This window comes from Abramis brama (genome assembly GCF_963993115.1).
Source record: "Abramis brama genome assembly, chromosome: 16".
Taxonomy (NCBI): domain Eukaryota; kingdom Metazoa; phylum Chordata; class Actinopteri; order Cypriniformes; family Leuciscidae; genus Abramis; species Abramis brama.
In genome coordinates this window covers 2,628,754-2,648,356 of record NC_139978.1, presented here as the reverse complement: position 1 = coordinate 2,648,356, position 19,603 = coordinate 2,628,754, and the positions used below count along the sequence as shown (strand labels likewise).

General features: G+C 39.5%; 1 protein-coding gene across 3 annotated transcripts in view; it reads left to right on the top strand.

The window, feature by feature from the left end:
* The window catches only part of LOC311066082 (serine/threonine-protein kinase WNK2), a 73,224-nt gene that overhangs the window by 41,351 nt on the left and 12,270 nt on the right, over positions 1-19,603 (top strand). For 2 of the 3 annotated variants that reach the window (XM_084087062.1, XM_084087061.1), the window contains exons 20-27: positions 366-1,009; positions 3,253-3,310; positions 3,704-3,777; positions 4,122-4,265; positions 5,565-5,926; positions 7,429-7,646; positions 10,536-10,712; positions 16,955-17,053. In XM_084087062.1, the coding sequence (XP_083943188.1) occupies positions 366-1,009; positions 3,253-3,310; positions 3,704-3,777; positions 4,122-4,265; positions 5,565-5,926; positions 7,429-7,646; positions 10,536-10,712; positions 16,955-17,053 (1,776 nt within the window). The remainder of the gene's footprint in view (positions 1-365; positions 1,010-3,252; positions 3,311-3,703; positions 3,778-4,121; positions 4,266-5,564; positions 5,927-7,428; positions 7,647-10,535; positions 10,713-16,954; positions 17,054-19,603) is intronic. The other variant, XM_084087063.1, reaches the window with a different exon arrangement.

Below are 19,603 nucleotides of genomic sequence, written 5' to 3'. Positions count from 1 at the left end.
TTTTTACTTCTGGAACCCGACTGTTGCGCTCTTTTAGCACAGGTTTTTTATTTATTTTTGGAACAGTTTTTGAGTGAAAAAGTTCAATCAAGCCTATTCACCTCAAAAAACACTGAGGCCTATGATCAGTCAGTTCGAAAAAGAGATACAAAACCAGTGCTAATTGAAAAGAGAACCAGTTCATAAAAAGACTGAATCCACTATTTGGTGATTTAATATAGCATAACGAGCGATTTACAATGCGATTTAAACGGTCTGACATTTTTGACTGGGAACTGGACTGGAAACCAAAACCAAAATGCCAAGTAAGAAATAATTTTTTTGCAGTGTATGTGCTTGCTTACCGCTCACTCATTTTTCTCCAGACCCAAAGAGTTCCTCTACATCTCAAGCGCAGGACGTCAACAGTGCCAAACCTCTGCAGAAACAGCCATCAATGCCACCACAAGCTTCTGTCTCTGACAGCCCTCAGACCGCCTGTCCGCCAGGAGTTTCTATGGTTTCTGATATCCCATGCTGCCCAATTGCGCCTCCTGTCTCTCTCGATGTCACTGCTCAGAAAGTCGACGAAACCCCTCAGCAGCCCGTGGCTCATGAAGGCAGCCCGAACGCAGAGCCGTGTGTCAGCCAGACTCCAGCCGTGGTGCTTCAGCAACCCTTTGCCACGCCCACTCCACAAGCTGCTGTCAGCATCAGCCAATCACAGCCTCCGAGCATCAGCCAATCGCAGCCTCCGAGCATCAGCCAATCGCAGCCTCCGAGCCCCACCCATCAGTCCCAACCCGCCACAGCATCGCAGACGCAGCCGGCCGAGTCCGACGGCGAAGGGCCGCCCCGACTGGAGTTCACTGACAGAACCATAAAGACTCTGGATGAGAAACTCCGAAACCTTTTGTACCAGGAGTATCACCCATCGCAAACCACAAGCTCCGCCTCCGAGCCGCCGGGATCCCCGCCGCTGTCAGACAGCCAAGGCAGCGATGGAGCCGTGAGGAACGCAGAGAAACTGGTAAAGTTTAATAACTTTTCCCTCACACTGCCAGCTGTCAGGTTGTTTTGTTAAGATTAATAGCTGATAATAATTCAATTCACATTTATTTGTATAGCGCTTTTCACAATGCACATCGTTTCAACGCACCTTTACAGAAAATGCCACATTTTCAGTCCACATTATAATTTACAGTGATCTGTTATCAGAGGTGACTGTCTAAGTTATGCATTTCAGAAATGTACATATACAAAATCCCAGTTAGCAAGTTAGTTAATGTAATAATTTATGGCAAAAACAATGAGCTCATTGAAGTCATGAAGTATGGAACTTAAATCCATACTTTTTGTAGTATTTTTTTTTGTTTGTAAAATCAATCCTCCTCCTTTTCACTCACACTGCCAGCTGTCAGGTTGTTTTGTTAAGATTAATAGCTGATAATAAAATGGGTAACACTTTACAATAATGTTCATTAGTTTACATTAGTTAACTACCTAGTTAACACGAACTAAGAATGAACAATACTTCTACAGCATTTATTAATCTTAGTTAATATTAATTTCAGCATTTACTAATACGTTATTTAAATCAAAGGTTGTATTTGTTAACATTAGTTACCATAAACCCTCTTACTTTCTGTATCAATAGTTATATCCTAACATATTTATTTTTTTATTTTGCTTGATGGCACAATACAGCTTGACATCAGATGCAGTGTTTCAGAGAACGTAACTTTCAGATAATGTTAGTTTCATTTCGTAACTAAATCAAATCATCATGAATCATTTATATTGATTTAGTTTTTGATTTTATCCAAAGCAAATAAAAATCGAGAGAAATAAATGCATTTAAATATTATGACCTTTTCTTAACAATGCACCATTAAATTAAGTTTTATTCTAAGTGGTCTCTTGTATAAATGTGTAGTAAATTAGCTCTAAAGAAATATTAATAATCAATCATAACTTGTTATAATTGATTATGAATATTTGGATCAGTTAATAGAATTAACAATGTAGTAAAATCAATATTACAATCAATTAACCTGTTTGTGCCATGAACACTCAGTGTTAATTGTCTATTAATTCTAAGAAATGTACGTTTCCGGGGCATGGGAAATGTCTTTCTTACTTTACAGTAAGAGCAAGTAGTCAAAATCTATGATTAGTGACTCCAGATATGAGCTTGAGACACGGACAACTTTACGTGTGACATGAACAAGATTTTATTAACTAGTCTAAACACTTATGATACTCTAACATACACACACATACATGCATACAGTTTACCAAGGGAAAGAGAGCTGAAGCAGAATACAGGAAAGCAAAAAGTTACAGCATTGTTTGAAATTCAGCAGATCAACAGCCTTGAGTCTTGATGAGAGAGAACCAGTGGGAGTCAGAGGATCTTTGGTGAATGGAAAGACAAGGCCGCAGCCTGGCACAAGCTTGGTGGTCCTTAGAAACTTCTAGTTCAGCATCTTCTTCACATCAGGATCTTGTGATCAGTGATCTTTAAAGCGTGAAGATGTCACACCCTCTGGAGGTGTGTGAGCCAATAAGAAGATTTCCCTTTGGAGGGAATTTCTTTACGACCCTTTGCTCAAGCAGGCCTTTGAACATGTAGTTTGATTGGATGTCTAACACAAGAATCTTCAAGATTCTTATAATACTAATGCGTCACAAAGTTAGCAAAATGTAATGTAAATTAACAAATGGGGGACGAAGATTGGAGTTTATAGAGACTAAACATGCCACACATATGATTTTGGTTAACCATAGTATGCAAGTCTGAAACATTAACCCAAAAGAGTTTAAAAGAGTACATAGGCCAAACCACATAAAAGGAAAATCATGAGATGGTAAAATTAGATAGATGTCTATACATTTATCAAGTGGTTATATTTAGAATATATAGGATTAAAAGGGTTTATTTCTCCTTCTCAGCAAAAATTAAGTGAGATTCACAACTCTGCAAATTCCTTTTGGGGTCGTAAAAGTCTTATCAGTCTCAGTGTGTGTCCTGTAACAGGACTCTGCGTTCTGCCAGTGTGTTCGCTTCATTTGGGATGTTAGTTTTGGAGGAAGTTTCATAGACCTTTGTTGGGAGAATGAGTTTGCTGGATTATTCATTAAATATAATGAATACTTTGTGTGTGTCTGATTGGTCCAGATGCTACAAATGTTTCTTTTCTCCAGTTTGTTGCTATATTTTTGCTATACTGTATTTCTCAGATTTAATTTCAGTTATTCTGTCTCTTTCAGCCTCAGATTCCAGAGAGGTCTGACAGTCTTGGGACCTTGAGTGACTCTGCCGTTGCCCGTAAGTAATGAGTGAATGTTCATTTATGGATGCAAGTATTCAAAAACACACAGAGAACGGTGTACTTAAATTAGTACTTAAAATAAGCTAAATTAGCCATTTGGAAGACCTGTAGAAATGTGACATAAATGTACTGCAAACATTTACTGCTTTGGTTGAATCTAGAATGAGAGTGGAATGTAAATCCTATAAAATCACAAGGCGTTTGGTCTGTGAATGGTGCTTTATTGCCATTCTGTGAAGATGTCTGGTGGTCCGTTTTAATCGTTTTTATGATTTCGAGATGAATTTTTTTTATTATTATTTTGAGCACTGCATGTTGTGTTTTAGTACATTTAAATAGAGGTTTAGAAGTCAGAACCTCTCAGAACAATCTCTCTCATTCTCCATCAGCGTTCAGAAGACCCCTGAGCAGAGCGGACTCCGGGGCCGGATCAGGCCCTCACGCATCCAAGAGCCACTTCCAGGTCACAGCCCGTCATTAACTATTACTCAAGCTCCTTGCACACTGAGTCCCAAATTTTAATTTATATACATTTTATTCGTGATTCGGTTGCTCTGAACTGTCAGAACGCTTCTCAAAAGGCTTGCTACGGATGCGAAAAATGCAGAAAATCAAACCCAATCCAAATTTCTTTATGACGGATGAAAGTCTCGGAGCTTAAGCTCGGTAAACATGATTGACACTAATTTATTTGTTAACTTGCAAAGATTTCTGACGAGAATTTCTGACTGTGTGCAAGGACCATATGATGCTCCTCAGAGATGAACTGTCTCGGTTCGCTGACGCTGTGAGTTTGTGTTGCTGTAGATTGTGCCGACTGATTCAGACGTGTCTTCTCATGATGGTGGAGGAGATCCTGTGATGGATCTGGAGTCGGGATCTGAGAACAGACACAGATCCACATCAAAGTCAGCGAGCAAACGTTACTCAGCACCTCCGGACTTATATCAGGTCTGTCTGCAGCGTCTGGAGTAACACTACTCGTTGTGCACCTACATTATGGCAAAAATCATAATCACGGGTGTAAGAAAAGGGTCCTCAAAATAATTACATAAGACAAGTGAACAGTCAGCAATACAATAAGAACAAAGAACAGTACAGTAATAAGAACAAGGAACAGTAATAGCCTACAACAAAAATAAATAATTAATGTAAAATCACACTGTTATATAACATATATAGTCATATAATGTCACTGCATAGTCTTGCTGTACACATTAAATATAGATTAATCCTGGTTAAAGCTGCTTCATAAGCTACTTAAGTTATTCTGTCGATATCATTGAGTGATTGTCATTTGTCTTTTGACATTAACATTAATGACAGACAGTAGGTTTATTAGGCTGCTGTCTCTTTAAGAGCTAATGCACAGATCCAATATACTGACACACACAATCTTTCTCAACTGAGCGTTTACTAAAGACATAACCCACTGTGTTTACGTGAACACTCTCCAAACAGGCATTTTGACATTTTATGCGTGAACAAATCCGAAGGCCGTTTGCTTATCCGCATTCGGCTCCGTCTCGGAGTTTGCACACAGAAAGCGGTCTGGGGAACAGTGTCTCTTTTATGACTCATCATTTGATCAGAATTTTAGATGTTTGTGCCAAAATTTGGATAATAAATGCAAAATAAGTGTATTTCTAGCATGCCACTCACTGAACAATGTAGCGTGAAGTCATGTGACCGCAAAGTAACACACTAATGTTTCACACGCACTGCTCATTATTCCATCAAACAGCCTCCGTCAAATAAAATGACTTCATTCAGTCAATATTTTATTTTATTGTATAGTTATTTATTTAGTTGTATATTTATTCATTCATTCATACATTGATTCCTTAATTCGTTCATCTCTTCATTCATCATTATTAATTAATTCATTCATTCATTCCTTCATCCCTTCATTATTCATTATCCATCCATCCAATCTTTTATTTATTTGTATAGTTATTTGTTAGTTGTATATTCATTCATCCATCCATATTTTTATTTTAGTTGTAAATTCATTCATTCATTTATTTACTATTCATTCTTGTTTTATATACTATTCATTCTTTATTTATAATTCCTTCATTTATCATTATTTATGTATTTGTTTATTTATTTTAGTTTTTGATTTATTCTGTTATTTATACTTAATTAGGGTTATTTGCATAAACTTTGTTCTTTGTTTTTGGGAGTCTGACATAGCATGTCAATATCATACATTTACATTTACATTTCTTCTACTTTTCTTTTTTTCAGGACACACCTACTTCCTTTCCAGAGGCCAGACCCACAATGCCTAGCGCTCGGAGCTGTCAGTCAGCTGACGGGACGATGCAGTTGCTGTCCTCTGACTCAGGAGAGGAGGATCCGAGCGAGACCCCGTCCATCAGGCCCTCGGCTCCGGCCCGGTCTGACTTCATGAAGCGCGCGGTGGCTTTCCTCCGGCGCTCGGGTCACAGTAGCAGCGTGCAGAGCTCTGATTCGCCCTCGTGTCCTGTGGCGAATGGACACGCCCCTTTGGTCACAAGCCGGTCACACTCTGCTTACGTCAGCAGCGATAACGACTCTGAATTTGAGGACGCTGACATGAAACGAGAGTTGCAGAAGCTGAGAGAGAAGTGAGTAAAGCTACGTGTGCTAACATCGGCCCAATCCAAGAGTGAAAACTGTTTAACACAGGTTCTTGTTCTTGTGCACAATTCGTCAGTGCACATGATTAAACTTGGTAATCTTTCACCACAATGTAACAATTGCTTCACTTCTGAAACGACTTTTCTTTTTTGGCCAACAACATCATATATCATCATATAATATAGAAACATTTTTCACCATGTGTTTATTTCCCAGTTGATTAAATCAAGTCCCCTCCTACTTTTTTCCTAGTTATACTGCTAAATATTGCACAAAACAAACAGCGTATAATTTTGACTTTAATATTAAACTACAAGAAGCGACAAAATCAATCAAATATCACAGCCAATCAGAAGAGCGAGTGGGCGGAGTCTCTGCAAGCGCACTGCACTCACAATAAAATCAATCAAAAATCACAGCCAATCAGAAGAGCGAGTGGGCGGAGTCAGGCGCACTGCACTTGCTACAAAATGGATAAGCATTTAAGCAAATTCACAAATATTACACCATTTTAATATTATTACATACTGAGTGACTAAAACAAGCTCTAGTCATACAAAACACTTGTTTTGTTCACAGTTTGAACGTTCTTGTTTCCTTTAATTTATTTTTAAGATCTGAGGTGAATTATCCATTGTTACTTTCAGTACAGCTATAAAGGTCACGCAAAATGATATTCAAACTCACATTAGATGCTTTTAACATTAAATAAAACACATAATCTATGTATGTTGTTGTTCCAGCCAGCTGGTTCAGACAAAAACTCTGATTAACTTAGAAAAGATGCCTTTTATCGCGCGTCACTGTTTTATGAATCCTGAACAACAGTGAAGGACCTCCTGCTTCTATAACACAGAATAATTGTGCCAAAATAAGGGTTTTCAAGTTATAAAAATAAAACTGTGCAATCAAACATCTGATGAGTTGACCACTTCTGACGGGACCAGCTGAGACCAGGAGTAAACCGGCCCCTGTAAGAGGAAACTGATGTGTATTTTAACATGATTGAACATGACGGGGTTGTCAACTTTGGTTGCTTGGCTGGAGTGAGATTTCTTACTGACTAATATATTAAAAATGCATATTTTATTCTAAAATATTGAGCTCATTTCTCTCTTGTGTGTTTGCACGTTATGGCTATAGTTGTTCGGTTGTACACATTTACGCCGAACTGTTGTGAAATTAAAATTTGCAGAATTATAATATATCTTGATTGCATTAAACTCACTTTCTCGGCACCTGACATGGTTCAAATTGAACTCTTATACATAAAAAATATCAAAGTCCCTTAAATTGAGTTGAGTCCTTTTGTCAATGCGGTTTGCTTTGTCCTTTTATCTTACAAACACATTTTCACTTCTGTAAACTGAGTTTCACTGGCCAAATAGAACATTTCCCGGACAGAATCACGTTTCTTTATGCATGCATTCATGGCTCGACGGTCAAAACAAGCAGATGAAAAGCCTGACTCAATGCCTTCTCCCTGCAGGCACATGAAGGAGATCTCTGAGCTTCAGGCCCTTCAGAGAGGAGAGATCGAGCAGCTGTATTCTCAGTTAGGTCGGCCTGTTCCCCCCAGCGTGGGCTTCTTGCACGCAGTGCCGCCTACAGGCCGACGCCGCAGAGCCTCCAAACACAAGCTGAAGGGAAGCCGACTGCTCAATCCCATGGTGCAACACCTCAGGAGCAACCGAAGCAACAGCTCAAGTATGTATGCAAGCGTCTGTGTCAGAGTACCAGCTTTAAAGTCCCCCTGTAGTCAATCAATTTATCCATTAAAACTCCTCTTTAATCACCAAAATTACATATTTAGACGTTTTTTCCTTAAAAAATGTTTTCATGCCTTAAAATATCTTGAATAACTCGACACCTTTGCCTCATTTAGTATGCGCAGTTCTATGAATATGCAAATGAGCCCCGCCTCCACTCACTCACTCAGCTCAGAGATCCACTGGTTGACGATCACACGTTGATCTGATTGGTTATAAGGTAGTTTGTGACGTCAGAAACACCAGTGATTTCAAAGCGTGTTTTTGAGACTGTCTTTGGTTCACTGCAGTTGTAAGGAGAAAATACTCAGCAATGGAGTCGACTTATGAATTTACACATGGTTTGTCTTAAAGCGTATTAAAAACACCACATAGACATATAAACTACATTAAAAGCTGGATTTTCACCACAGGGGGATTTTAAATATAGGTATTGGTTAGGATTAAGGGATGTAGAATATAGTCATGCAGAATAAGGCATTAATATGTGCTTTATAAATACTAATAAAGAGCCAATATCCTAGTAATATGCATGCTAAAAAGCAACAAGTTAATAGCGAGAATTGGACCCTAAAGTGTTACCATTACATGTAGTTCATTATTATTACTCAGTACCTAAATGTATAATTACGCTGCAACACGGACACCTTAAAATAAAGGGTTCCACTTTATTTCTATAGTCCACTTTAGACATTCTACCAACTATAAGTAACTTTTCAACTACATGTCAACTAACTCTCATTATAGTATTAGTAGGCTGTTAGGTTATGGTTAGGTGTTAGTGTTCGGGTTAGTAGAATAAGTTGACTTGTAGTTGTCAAGTTACTTATAGTCAGTAGATTGTCTGTTGAGGAGCATCAAAATAAAGTGTTTGTCATAGTGTCTGGTTTGTGTTTCCCTGGGTAACCACTAGAGGTCCTTGTCCCCCACGGTGTCATTCTCTCATGCACTACATTTCCCATCATCCTGTTCTGTGTAATCATTGATCATTGCACACAGCTGTTTCCCGTCACCTTGTTAGTATCTGTGTGTATATATACCCTGTTTGTTTCAGTGTTTATCACAGAGTCCTTGTTTAATGTCATATCACTTGCGTAGTTCTGGTTTGTTGGTTTTCTTGTTTTTTCTTGTCTTTTGGATTGCTTGTTTGGTTTTGGCCCTTGCCTGGACTGGTTTACGATTTCGGATTACCCAATAAATACTGCACTTGGATCTCACCTTTTCCCGTGTGTGTTCGTGACGGTGTTAGCAGCAGACAGTCTACTGATACTCTAAGGCGAGTTAGTTGACATGTAGTTGCAAAGTTACTGATAGTTAGTAGAATGTCTAAAGGGGACTATCGAAATAAAGTGTTAGCAAATAAAGTGTAACTGAAAGTTTTCAACCCCTCAATGGAGGTTTGTGTTTGTTCGAATCTTGGAAGTCTGATCTCTTAGAAAAGATACGTTGTCAGAACATCCATGAAGGTCTGTGCTTAAATAGAAGAACAGTAGTTTGGCTTTGTCAATCCAACATAATTCTTATATTTTCAATAATAGCATTTTTAAATATCCCATCTCTTCCAGTTTTGTGCAACCCGTGCATCTTTAATCTTTAAAGGGATAGTTCACCCAAAAATTGCAATGCACCTTTGGCGTAAGTTGACTTGCGTAGGCCGTCTGTCGAAGCTAGTTATTTTTAGTTTTTAAAGTTTTAAATATGGATATTTTTCTTACACAAATGCATCGCTTTACTTCAGGAGGCCTTTATTAACCCCTGGAGTCGTATGGATTACTTTTATGATGAATGGATACACTTTTTGGGGCTTCAAATTCTCGTCCTCCGTTCACTGCCATTATAAAGCTTGGAAGATTTGGAATTGTTGGATTTATTATAAAGATTTGGAAGATTTGGAAAACTTGGGTACGGGGTATGCATGATGTCTTCCATGTCTTCCATTGTCTCCAAGCGCAGACTCAAATTAAAAATATAGTGAACCACCCTACAAATCTGATCGACACAGGCCTTAAGGACTCTAGGAATAATGCCATCTGGACCTTGAGATTTATTTATCTTAATTCTCCTTAACCCATTTCTTACTTGTTCAACTGACATAGAAAAGCCAGGAATATACACACAAATGGGAGAAATGGGAGAAAAGGATGAGCTAATAGCTGGGGGTAGATATAGTGGAGACCTCTGTGGTAAACTACTTAGCGGGAGATGTTCAAGATCATCATTAGACCCAGCATCAAATCTATTAAAAAATAAATTTAATCCATCTACCCATGTCTGACCACCAGGGGCAATATACCGCCTTAGTTTATTTTCATGTCCAGACATCATATTTAGATCTTTCCAAACCCCTCTCACATTCTTTTGTTGTAGTTTCTGTTCCATTTTTAACTTATAACTCTCTTTCCCCTCTCTAACTTTAACTTTTAGTAACCTCTGTACTCTCTTTTGCTCATCCTTATCCACTAGAAAGGCCCTCTTTTTCTCGTTTAATACTTTTAACTCAGAGGTGACCCAGGGCTTGTTGTTTGAATAACATTTGATCTTTTTGGTAGGTACTGTGTTTTCAACACAAAAGTTAATATAATTTGTAACTGACATTTTTAATATATCTTTGACTGTGTTCGTCTGAAATAAGAAAGTCATATACACCTAGGATGGCTTGAGGGAGAGTAAATCATGGGGTCATGTTTTTATTTTTGGGTGAACTATCCCTTTAATTCCACCAAAATGAAAGCTTCATCCTAGTTGGATTTTCGACATAATTGTTCACTATCGCACTATAAAATCCCAGATTGTCACCATTAGCCGTCTCCTTTGTGTTCTCCTGTAGCCGAGACGTGCTCCAGTACGTCGGGTTCTCCGGTCAAGAGCTCTGTGGGTTCCAGCACTGCCAGTCCTGTGTCAGAACCGCTGGAGCCGGTTCAAACCCAGCAGCCCTGCTCGCTCAAGGGCTCTCTGTCCTCCGACAACATCTACGGCCCCAACACACACACCCCACCCAGACAAGGTGAACACACACACGCCGCTGTCATCTAGAGGAGCCTGCCGAGCTGATGCTGCACACACAGTGTCTGCTGTAAATGCGTCTTCCGCTGCCATAACCAGCCACGGTGCGGCTAGCGTCTCACTGAAAGCAAAATGCATGTAGTAACAATCACAGATTATGTGAAGCAATTTAAACAAAATTTTTAAATCAGTATTTTTGTCTTGTTTCCAGTTCAAATATCAAAAAATTCTTAAATCAAGAAGCATTTACTGGAGAAATAAAATTACATGAGAAATTCTATATTGTTTTCTGATAAAGAAAAATAAAAGTGAGTTTTTGCTTAAAACAAGCAAAGTTATCTGCCTATTGGGTAAGACAAATAATTTTACATTTTTTTTTCTTACCCCATCGGCAGATAATTTTGCTTGTTTTAAGCAAAAACTCACTAAATTGTATTTATTTTATTTATAGCAACACACAGAAACCAAAGCATATGATTAATTGCTACAAACTGGCTCGGACGCAGCGTGACACTCGTTTACAGCTGATTTGCAGAAGACAAAAGTGTCAGAGATGCCTCTCTGTGACTCATATCTCTCTCCTTCTCTGTTTTTGTCACATATCTCACTCACTCTCACATGCATGGGGTTATTTCACAGTCTCTCATGTGCGCTCAACTCATTTACTTCGTTTAAATGGAGTCTGAATGTGACATTTAAACGGCTCCTTAATTGCTCTGTCACATGATTTCTTGGACGGCAAAGGAAGATTGCATGATGCTCATACTGTGTATGAAACATTCTTACGGGTCAGTAGACACTTTCACACATTTAGTCTTTGCCGTTAATGCCTCCATTTAGAGGTCATTTAGAGGTTAAATGTCTCCATTTAGAGGTCATGTGTGAGCGGGAAGGCAAATTATCTTTTGTATTTTGCCAAATTAAGGAGTTATTACCACAAAAGTTCTTTATTGATGCTATATGTGAACAAGTCTATCATATGAATAGTTTGTGCCAAAGACTTGGGGCAAACTGCATATGCTGTACTCTGATGTTGCGGTGGTGCTTATGCAGAAACAAGAGCTTGAATCTGGCTCATGTCATTTCCCTATTCCTCTGTTGTTTCCTTTCACCTCCACCTTTGAAGTGAATCGTAAAAGTCCCCAAAATATAAGGAAGATACTGAGGAAAACCAGCTCAGGCCCTCCGGTTGGATGGAAGGTTCACCTTCCAACTGATGTTTCTGAGTGGCCTAACCAGAGTCTTAACTTTAACCCCACTAAGAATCTGTAAAGGACCTAATGATTGTGGAACAGCAATGCTCTCAACTTCACAGACCTTAAGAGGATCCATAAAGAAGAATCCCCAAAAGAAGGTGTGCATCATACTCAGTTTTAATTGTTGAAGCACCCTTGGTAGCCCAGGACTTAGGAGCTGTTTACACGACACCGTATTCAACTGAAAATATAAAAGATTTTACACGACACGTCATTTACACAACAACAGCGTTTTGGGTGCCTGAAAACGCAAACTTTTGAAAACGGGTTTCAAAGTGCAAGTTTTGAAAACTGTCTCCTTGTAAACAACAAAAACGTGAATCGTATGTCGTCTGTACGCGGAAAACTCAAAAGAAAAACGTCTCCTTTTTAAGAGTATCATTGTCGTACCCTAAGAATAGGGTGTGAATGCATATGTAACTGATTTTATTTCTGTTTTACTGCAAGAAAGTGAATAAAAATGCAAAGCAGTCTGAATATTTTGTGAATGTATTGTATATATTTCCATTGTAGCTGGTTAAAGATTTTCCGGCAAATAAATGTTAAAAATACTTGGAGAAAACGATCCGTTAGCATTCAGTAAATCTGTAACGGCCTCACGGACAAAGCCTGTGCTCTGTCCCATTCTCCAGCTCAAAGGGTGGAGGAGAAAAGCTAAGACTTACTAAGACTATAAATAAGTTACAAGAAAGAACACAAGCTTGACAGAAAGGCCTCAGCCAGCTAATCCCATGCATAATACGGGAGACAAGTGAAAAAACACCATTAACTGGTGTATGCTCAGCAGTAGTCGCTGCTACATTCACTTTAAGTGTAGCTGAGTCCACGCATGCAGAAGAACACTCCTGAAGGTATGGCAGAACCAGAGGTGGTGTTAGACTTCCGCATTGTCAGGGTCGGAAAAATTCTGTCATAATCTATTGTTACCCGTCAATTTTAATCATGAATTTATAGGACAAGAATATAGGCTAGATTAAGCATTTATTTATTTCTGAGGAAAACAGATGAACGGAGAGTGTTTCATGTGTTCAACACCTCACGAAGCAGATGAATGTTTGTTTCCCCCCGCAGGTGACAGCGGAGGCCACTTAAACACGACCTGAACAGGCAAATATAAACAACGTTAGGACTAGGTAAAAAATATTGATTTCTTATTTTTATGGACCAATATCAATTAATATATCTATTAAATATCTATCAATATCTATTAAATCTCAAGAATCTATTTTTTAGTCAGTGCTGTTTTCAGTTGATGAATGAACAGAACATTATATTGCGCCTCCCATCCAATAAATCACAATAATCTTTGTGCTTTGTTACTTTTGATATGAAACAAAGTCTCATTCAAATTATGTTCATTTTATTATGAAATTCAAACAATAATAAACAGCCTCACTCACCCACTGGAAAGGGGTGGGAATTACAGTTACAAGTTACAATAGATCACCCTCAGTGTAATCAATCAAAATGATGGACAGCATTCAGATTTTTCCATCACTGCTAAAAAAAAATTCTGTAAATTATGGAAAATTTCAGTTAACGTAAACCTCTGGCCAGAACTGAAGCACGGAATGACCCAAATTCAAATTGTGCTCTCTACGCAACAATGCAAATATCTGCCACTTAGGAAAATACAGCCTCCTAGTACAGGGAGCCCTTTCATCCAAAAGGGTCTCTGTAACCTCAGACAAAAGACCAGAATTAACCAGATACCCCCAATCAAATACCAAACTCAGAGTTTCCTACCAGAGATGCCACATACTGCCCTGAGCCTGTGAGAGTAAATCCACTCTGATCTGTATTTCCCACGAACTCTCATCCAGGAGAAACACCAGATTCAAGAAACATACCAAGACGCACTTCCCACACTCTTAGAAGGACAGGCGGAAGCAGACTTATCAGTGGGAAGGCATACAGATGGGCCATCAGGCAATCATGAAGCCAGGGTGTTTATCCCAAGAGTTGGAGGACACAAATCAAAGGGGGAGCTGGACTCTTTCTCGCCAAATTAGACCCATGGTATGAGGCTGTAACCTCTGTACTCTGGGCCTCAGCCCTTACCTTCAGAGAAGATCTGCTCCCACATGCAACTGACCTGGGATATGCACCGCCCTCAGTGACAGAAGTTTGTTCTGCGCCAAATGAATGTGCCACACTAAACACCACATGGGTCACCAACACTACTGACATGTTGTCTATCATGAGAACCACATACCAGGCTCAAATGTCCAGAAAGAAATAACTTATTAGTAGAAAAACTGCCACCATCTCCATGTAATTTCAGTGCCACATGATATGATCGCACTTCCGGACTCCATGGGCTGAAAGTGACATGTATGGTAACACATTCTAGTGATGGGAAGTTCGGATAATTTTACTGACTCTCTTGTTCGATCTCGTTCATCAAAATGAACAAATCTTTATTTGAGTCATTCCATTCATTTAAGTGGCTTTAAATGTTATACTTTTAACAGTCAAATTCCCCGAACACATCCACCATGCAATCTTGAACATATTCTGAATTAAGAAATCATTATAATACAGCCAAAGATAATTTACAGGGAACATAAATACATACTTTACCTTCTGAGTCTTTCGTTCAATTGTCACGTGACCAACGCAATGAACGGATCGTTCATGAATGACCCATCACAACCCCATACTTGGAATTTTTTGCTGTGGTGCCCAGGGAGCGATTGGGGGTTAGGTGCCTTGCTCAAGAGTCATTTCCTGCCGGTATTGAGAATCAAACCCGCAACCTTTGGGTTACCAGTCTTACTTGGCCAGATGACTGGACGTTCTTTGTAAATTGCGTCCAACCTACTGATGAGGTGTTTGTCGAAATAGTCTTATGTTGACAGAATCTGCCCATCAGGAAATCTCAAAATGGCAAGACTCAAAATCTGATATAGCTGATGAGCTGATATAGTTACTGGTCAGTGCAAGAGATATGAGGGGTGTAGAATAGTTATGTGCCTCTATCAGAAGTAGACCTTCCTGAAGGGGACCCTGAAGTGGCTGAGCAGCAGGAAAACCCTATCCCAACTGGAAGATTGTATGGCCTGATTTAAAATAACCCAGAATGCACCATGTAAGAACATCACTGTAAATGAGACTTGAGGCACAACTCCTGTGCTCCAAAGGCATTGTTGCATGAAACACAAGTTTTTGATCTGAGATGCAAAATGTGGAGGAACTAGCAGATCAGAATCTCGAGGCCAGCAAGGTGAAAAGCAAATATGCTTTAGCAAATACGCTATAGCAGTTTGACATGATTTTTTGAGACCCCTCAATCAGGAATGGCTGCAGGTCAGAAGCCTTTGCTCCCAGCCTCTGATGCACTTATGGGGTTTAAATTCTAGACAACTTTAACCTCACAGATATACATGAGAATCACAGATGCCTCTCGGTCGACACCAACCTTGCCATAGAATGACTGAGCACCAAATCAGTAGCTCGTCTGAGCTCCTTGTCAAGAAGTAAAGTCATCTTTATAGACATCAGCTTGGTACACCTGCAAAGCCGGCATGGTATCCAACACCTCACCCACCTGACCGGCAGTGATATAGGAATCACCGATCAGGGCCGATAGACGGCCACTTCTTCCAAGATGGGCAGAAGACAGTGAGAGATGAGTAGCAAGCTCTACTTCAACCACATGCGTTTCAACACACCCCTGCTCCATCACGTCAGAGATAATGGAGCGAGGCCAGTGGCGCGAGTATTAATGAGTGTCACCTGTGCCACACTGGTCTCGAGTCCAACGGAAGAGCTCCGGAAGGATAAAAGGAGTAATGAAAGTGCAAGATGAGAGAGGACCAGGCCTGGACTTGTTGTTTTGTTTTGTTTTGTTTATGCGCCAGTCCTCTGTGAGGGGCTGCCGCTTTACTTTTGTTTTTTTGGATATATCTATTTTATTATTAAAGTTACATTTACTGTTCACAGGTTCCTGCCTCCTCCTTCCTTGAACTTGAACTTTATTACACAGAGGTAGTCGGATTCGGGATCCATGCTGAAAAGGGCTGCTTCCAGGACCTCAAAATCCAGGAAATATGGCAGCGACCTGCAAGGCGGACACGTACTATGGCCAGCCAATAAGCATTAACTTATTCAACTTAGACTGCACTTCTGGCTGGGCTGCATCGGTCGCCACGTCCCAAAGCTAAGAATAAGCCAAAGAGAGCCAGGCTTCATTACCACTTTGGAGAAGAGTGTCAGCCTGCTCACTGCCAAACTCCTAACAAGCATTCACTAGAAAAATCACATCTTGAAGAAGAGAAATCTGCAAGATGATGGCACATCGTTCTGAGGCACCAACAATGCTGTACTATTGAGGGCAGCGATAGTGCCACCAGCCAATTAATTCTTGTGTGATTCTATGGGTTTCAGACAATCGCCACACTTGGAGGTTGTTCCCATAATGTCTGACACAACGTTGATTTAACCTGTGAAAGGAAAAGGTATCCTAACATGCTTGACGGCACATGCAGGCCCAAACTCATTACTAGGGACTTTCTTGAGCCGTGAAGTGACGGAAAAATACCAGTCGGATTATTTGGAATGGTTGTCAATGCAATAAAGGAAAAAAACTCGACTTTTCCCCTCATACTGGTGTAGTTACCAGTTAAACCAACTCAGTCACTTTTGAGTGAATGTTAATACAGCAATGTTACAGTGCTTTAAACATAAATGGGGTTTATGTGTGAAAGTGGCTAATGATGCATAAGACTGTGACCTATTTGATCAATTCCAGAAAAACATTCCCATTGTTAGAAACACACAGGCACATGTACACACTTCCACATCTACATTAACCACTGTTTTCTGAGACGCTTGACCCATGTTGTGGTGTGTTGCTGATATGATGCTTGTTGATGGGGTACTGATCTGAACGCTACCTGTGTCGGCTGTTACACCTGTCTCTCTCTCCCTCTCTCTCTTTCTCTCTCTCCCTTTCTCTCTCCCTCTTATATTCATTTCTCCACAGGCTGGACCGTTTACCACCAAACATCCGAGCGAATCACCTATAAATCTAGTAGCAAACCGCGCACTAGATTCCTCAGTGGACCCGTGTCTATGTCCATCTGTTTGTATTTGTTCTACTTTTCTTCTATTACTCATAATTCCTTTCCCCATTTCTTTCTGCTCTTCTCTCGTGATTTGCTTTGGTTTTTCTGTACTGCATTTCCCACATGTTCACATCTACTAACAACATTCTCAGCCATTTCATTTCCATATTCATGTCAGATGGCACTTTCCATGAATATGGTACGATGTACTGCAACTGAGAAAAAGTAAAAAAATTCCCACAAACTCATTTTGGGATTTGTGCGTCTACAGTGTATCCTATTCAGGAAAGACCTTCATGTCTACTCGTCCTGCCTTCAATTTGTCTTCTTTACAAATGCTTTGTGCTGGGCTGCAGCTTTGACCGATAACGTGAGCTGTCTTCCCCCAAACATAGCCATTCTCAACATTCAACTGAAAGTAGAGAGAGCGTGTATTGATTTGTCTGCCAAAGCTTTTGTATCGTCTATATATCTGTGCCTTCTTTCCTTTTCACTCCACGTAAAACCCCAATGAGACGATGGTTGACGTGCCGTCTCATGTTTGGATTCGGAAGATGAGCATGCCAAGGGCACGAGCAGGTTGCTGTGGAAACCATCAGGGCTGTATTTTGAATTTTTTTACCTCACTTCCTGTTCTCTGGCTGTCACCTGCATGATTCTACTATGACACTGTCCCAGATGCATATTATTTACCTTGTGTTTCTGTTACTTTTGGCTTGTAGTATTTTGTTCCTCTAGGTGAGGGTTCATTTTGGACAAAAACATGAATTTCCCCACCAGTGCATCATAGCTGTGATTAGGAAGATTAGGCTTTATTTTTATACTTGGTCTCCCTCCATGTCAAAGTTATGATTTAGTCATCATTCTAACCTTCATTGTGTGGAAAATGTCCCCCCCCCCCCCCCCTTTGTAATTTACTAGTTAGATTTTCAAATTTGGCATGCAGCACTTTTGTTGCATTCAAATTCCCCTTTGAAATGCTTTGTTTCTTTATTATTTTTCTTTGTACCGTATGATGTTTTAAAGCTTAATGTAAAATCTGTTTAAAACATTCAACTGTTTATAAATAACTCATGCCGTGCTTTCTGGGGTGGATAAAAAGTATTTTTATGCATCCAGATGTTTGTTGTTTGGTTTTAATTGGTGATTCTTTTAACTCTTTCCCCGCCAGCGTTTTTTATAAAAAGTTGCCAGCTAGCACCAGCATTTTTGATCATTTTCACAAAACTTTCATGGCCCCAAGAATATTTTGATGTATGAATATCTGAACAGTCAATATATCAAAAGAAAGAACAGAGCCTCTGCTTTTAAACAAAAAAACACGTTTTATTCTAGATTCATGCATTCTTTTTTATTAAAACTTGAATACGTTTCATAAAAAAGCAACATTTTGTACAAAAAGCTGGAAAAAAATCATGTTTTAGTTCAAGTCTTCATCCGGATGGGATTCAGAGTGATAAACACAGATAGAGTAGATCGATCCATCAACGCCCTCAAAGCTTCACAAAGCATCCACTCTTCATGGATTCAACATTTCATTCAGTAACGTTAGGCAGTTTTGATTTATATACCGTTTGATGATCGCGTGATTTGACGTGTGCAAGCAATGCTTCTATCACTTGTTTCTGCTTCTTCTTCGTCTGTGTTTTGATCCAGAGATTCTGTACTATTTTAGAAGATGTGTAATAGTGCCCCCTACCGTATAACAGTGGAAACATGGATTGCTGGAAAAACTTGTCAATGGCAGGGAAAGAGTTAAAAGTGGATGTTTAGGAGAAGATCAGTTCAGTTGTAATCTTAAATGCACAGTATTTTTACTCACGGCCACAGACACGTACCATATATGATTGAGCAACGATTCAGTTAATTAGTCTTGACTTTTAAAGACCCCATGAAATCAAAATGAGGTTTTTGTCTTTTAGCTTTGAGGTCATTTGCTCTATAGAGTCATGTGAAAAAGAAAGTACACCCTCTTTAATAAAAATAATTTTATCATACAACTTCAGATGAACAACACAGCATTTTATAGTGTCATTATTTAGCAAAACCTTGGCCAAAATGGAGAAGCCATGGGTGACAAACTAAGTCTTATTGCTTCCATGGGGAAGTGGGAAAGTAGCAGTCAGTGTCTGCCCTTGATTAATTGATCATGTGTACTGACCAACTCTATAAAAGCAGAAGTTTTGGTAGTTTGCTAGTCTGGAGCATTGCCAAAGAACAAAGATGTTAGCAATGATCTTAGAGAAGCAATTGTTGCAGCCAATCAATCAAGGAAGGGTTACAAGGCCATTTCCTAACAATTTGAAGACCATTATTCTACAGTAAGGAAGATTATTCACAAGTGGAAAACATTCAAGCCAGTTTTTCCAGGAGTGGACGTACAAGCAAATTCACCCCACCGTCAGAGCGTGCAATGCTCAGAGAAATCCCAAAACACACGAGAGCTACACCTCATACTCTACAGGCCTCAGTAAACATGTTGAATGTTAAAGTTCATGGCAGTACAATTAGAAAAAGACGGTACAAGTATGGCATGTTTGGAAGGGTTGCCAGGACAAAGCTTCTTC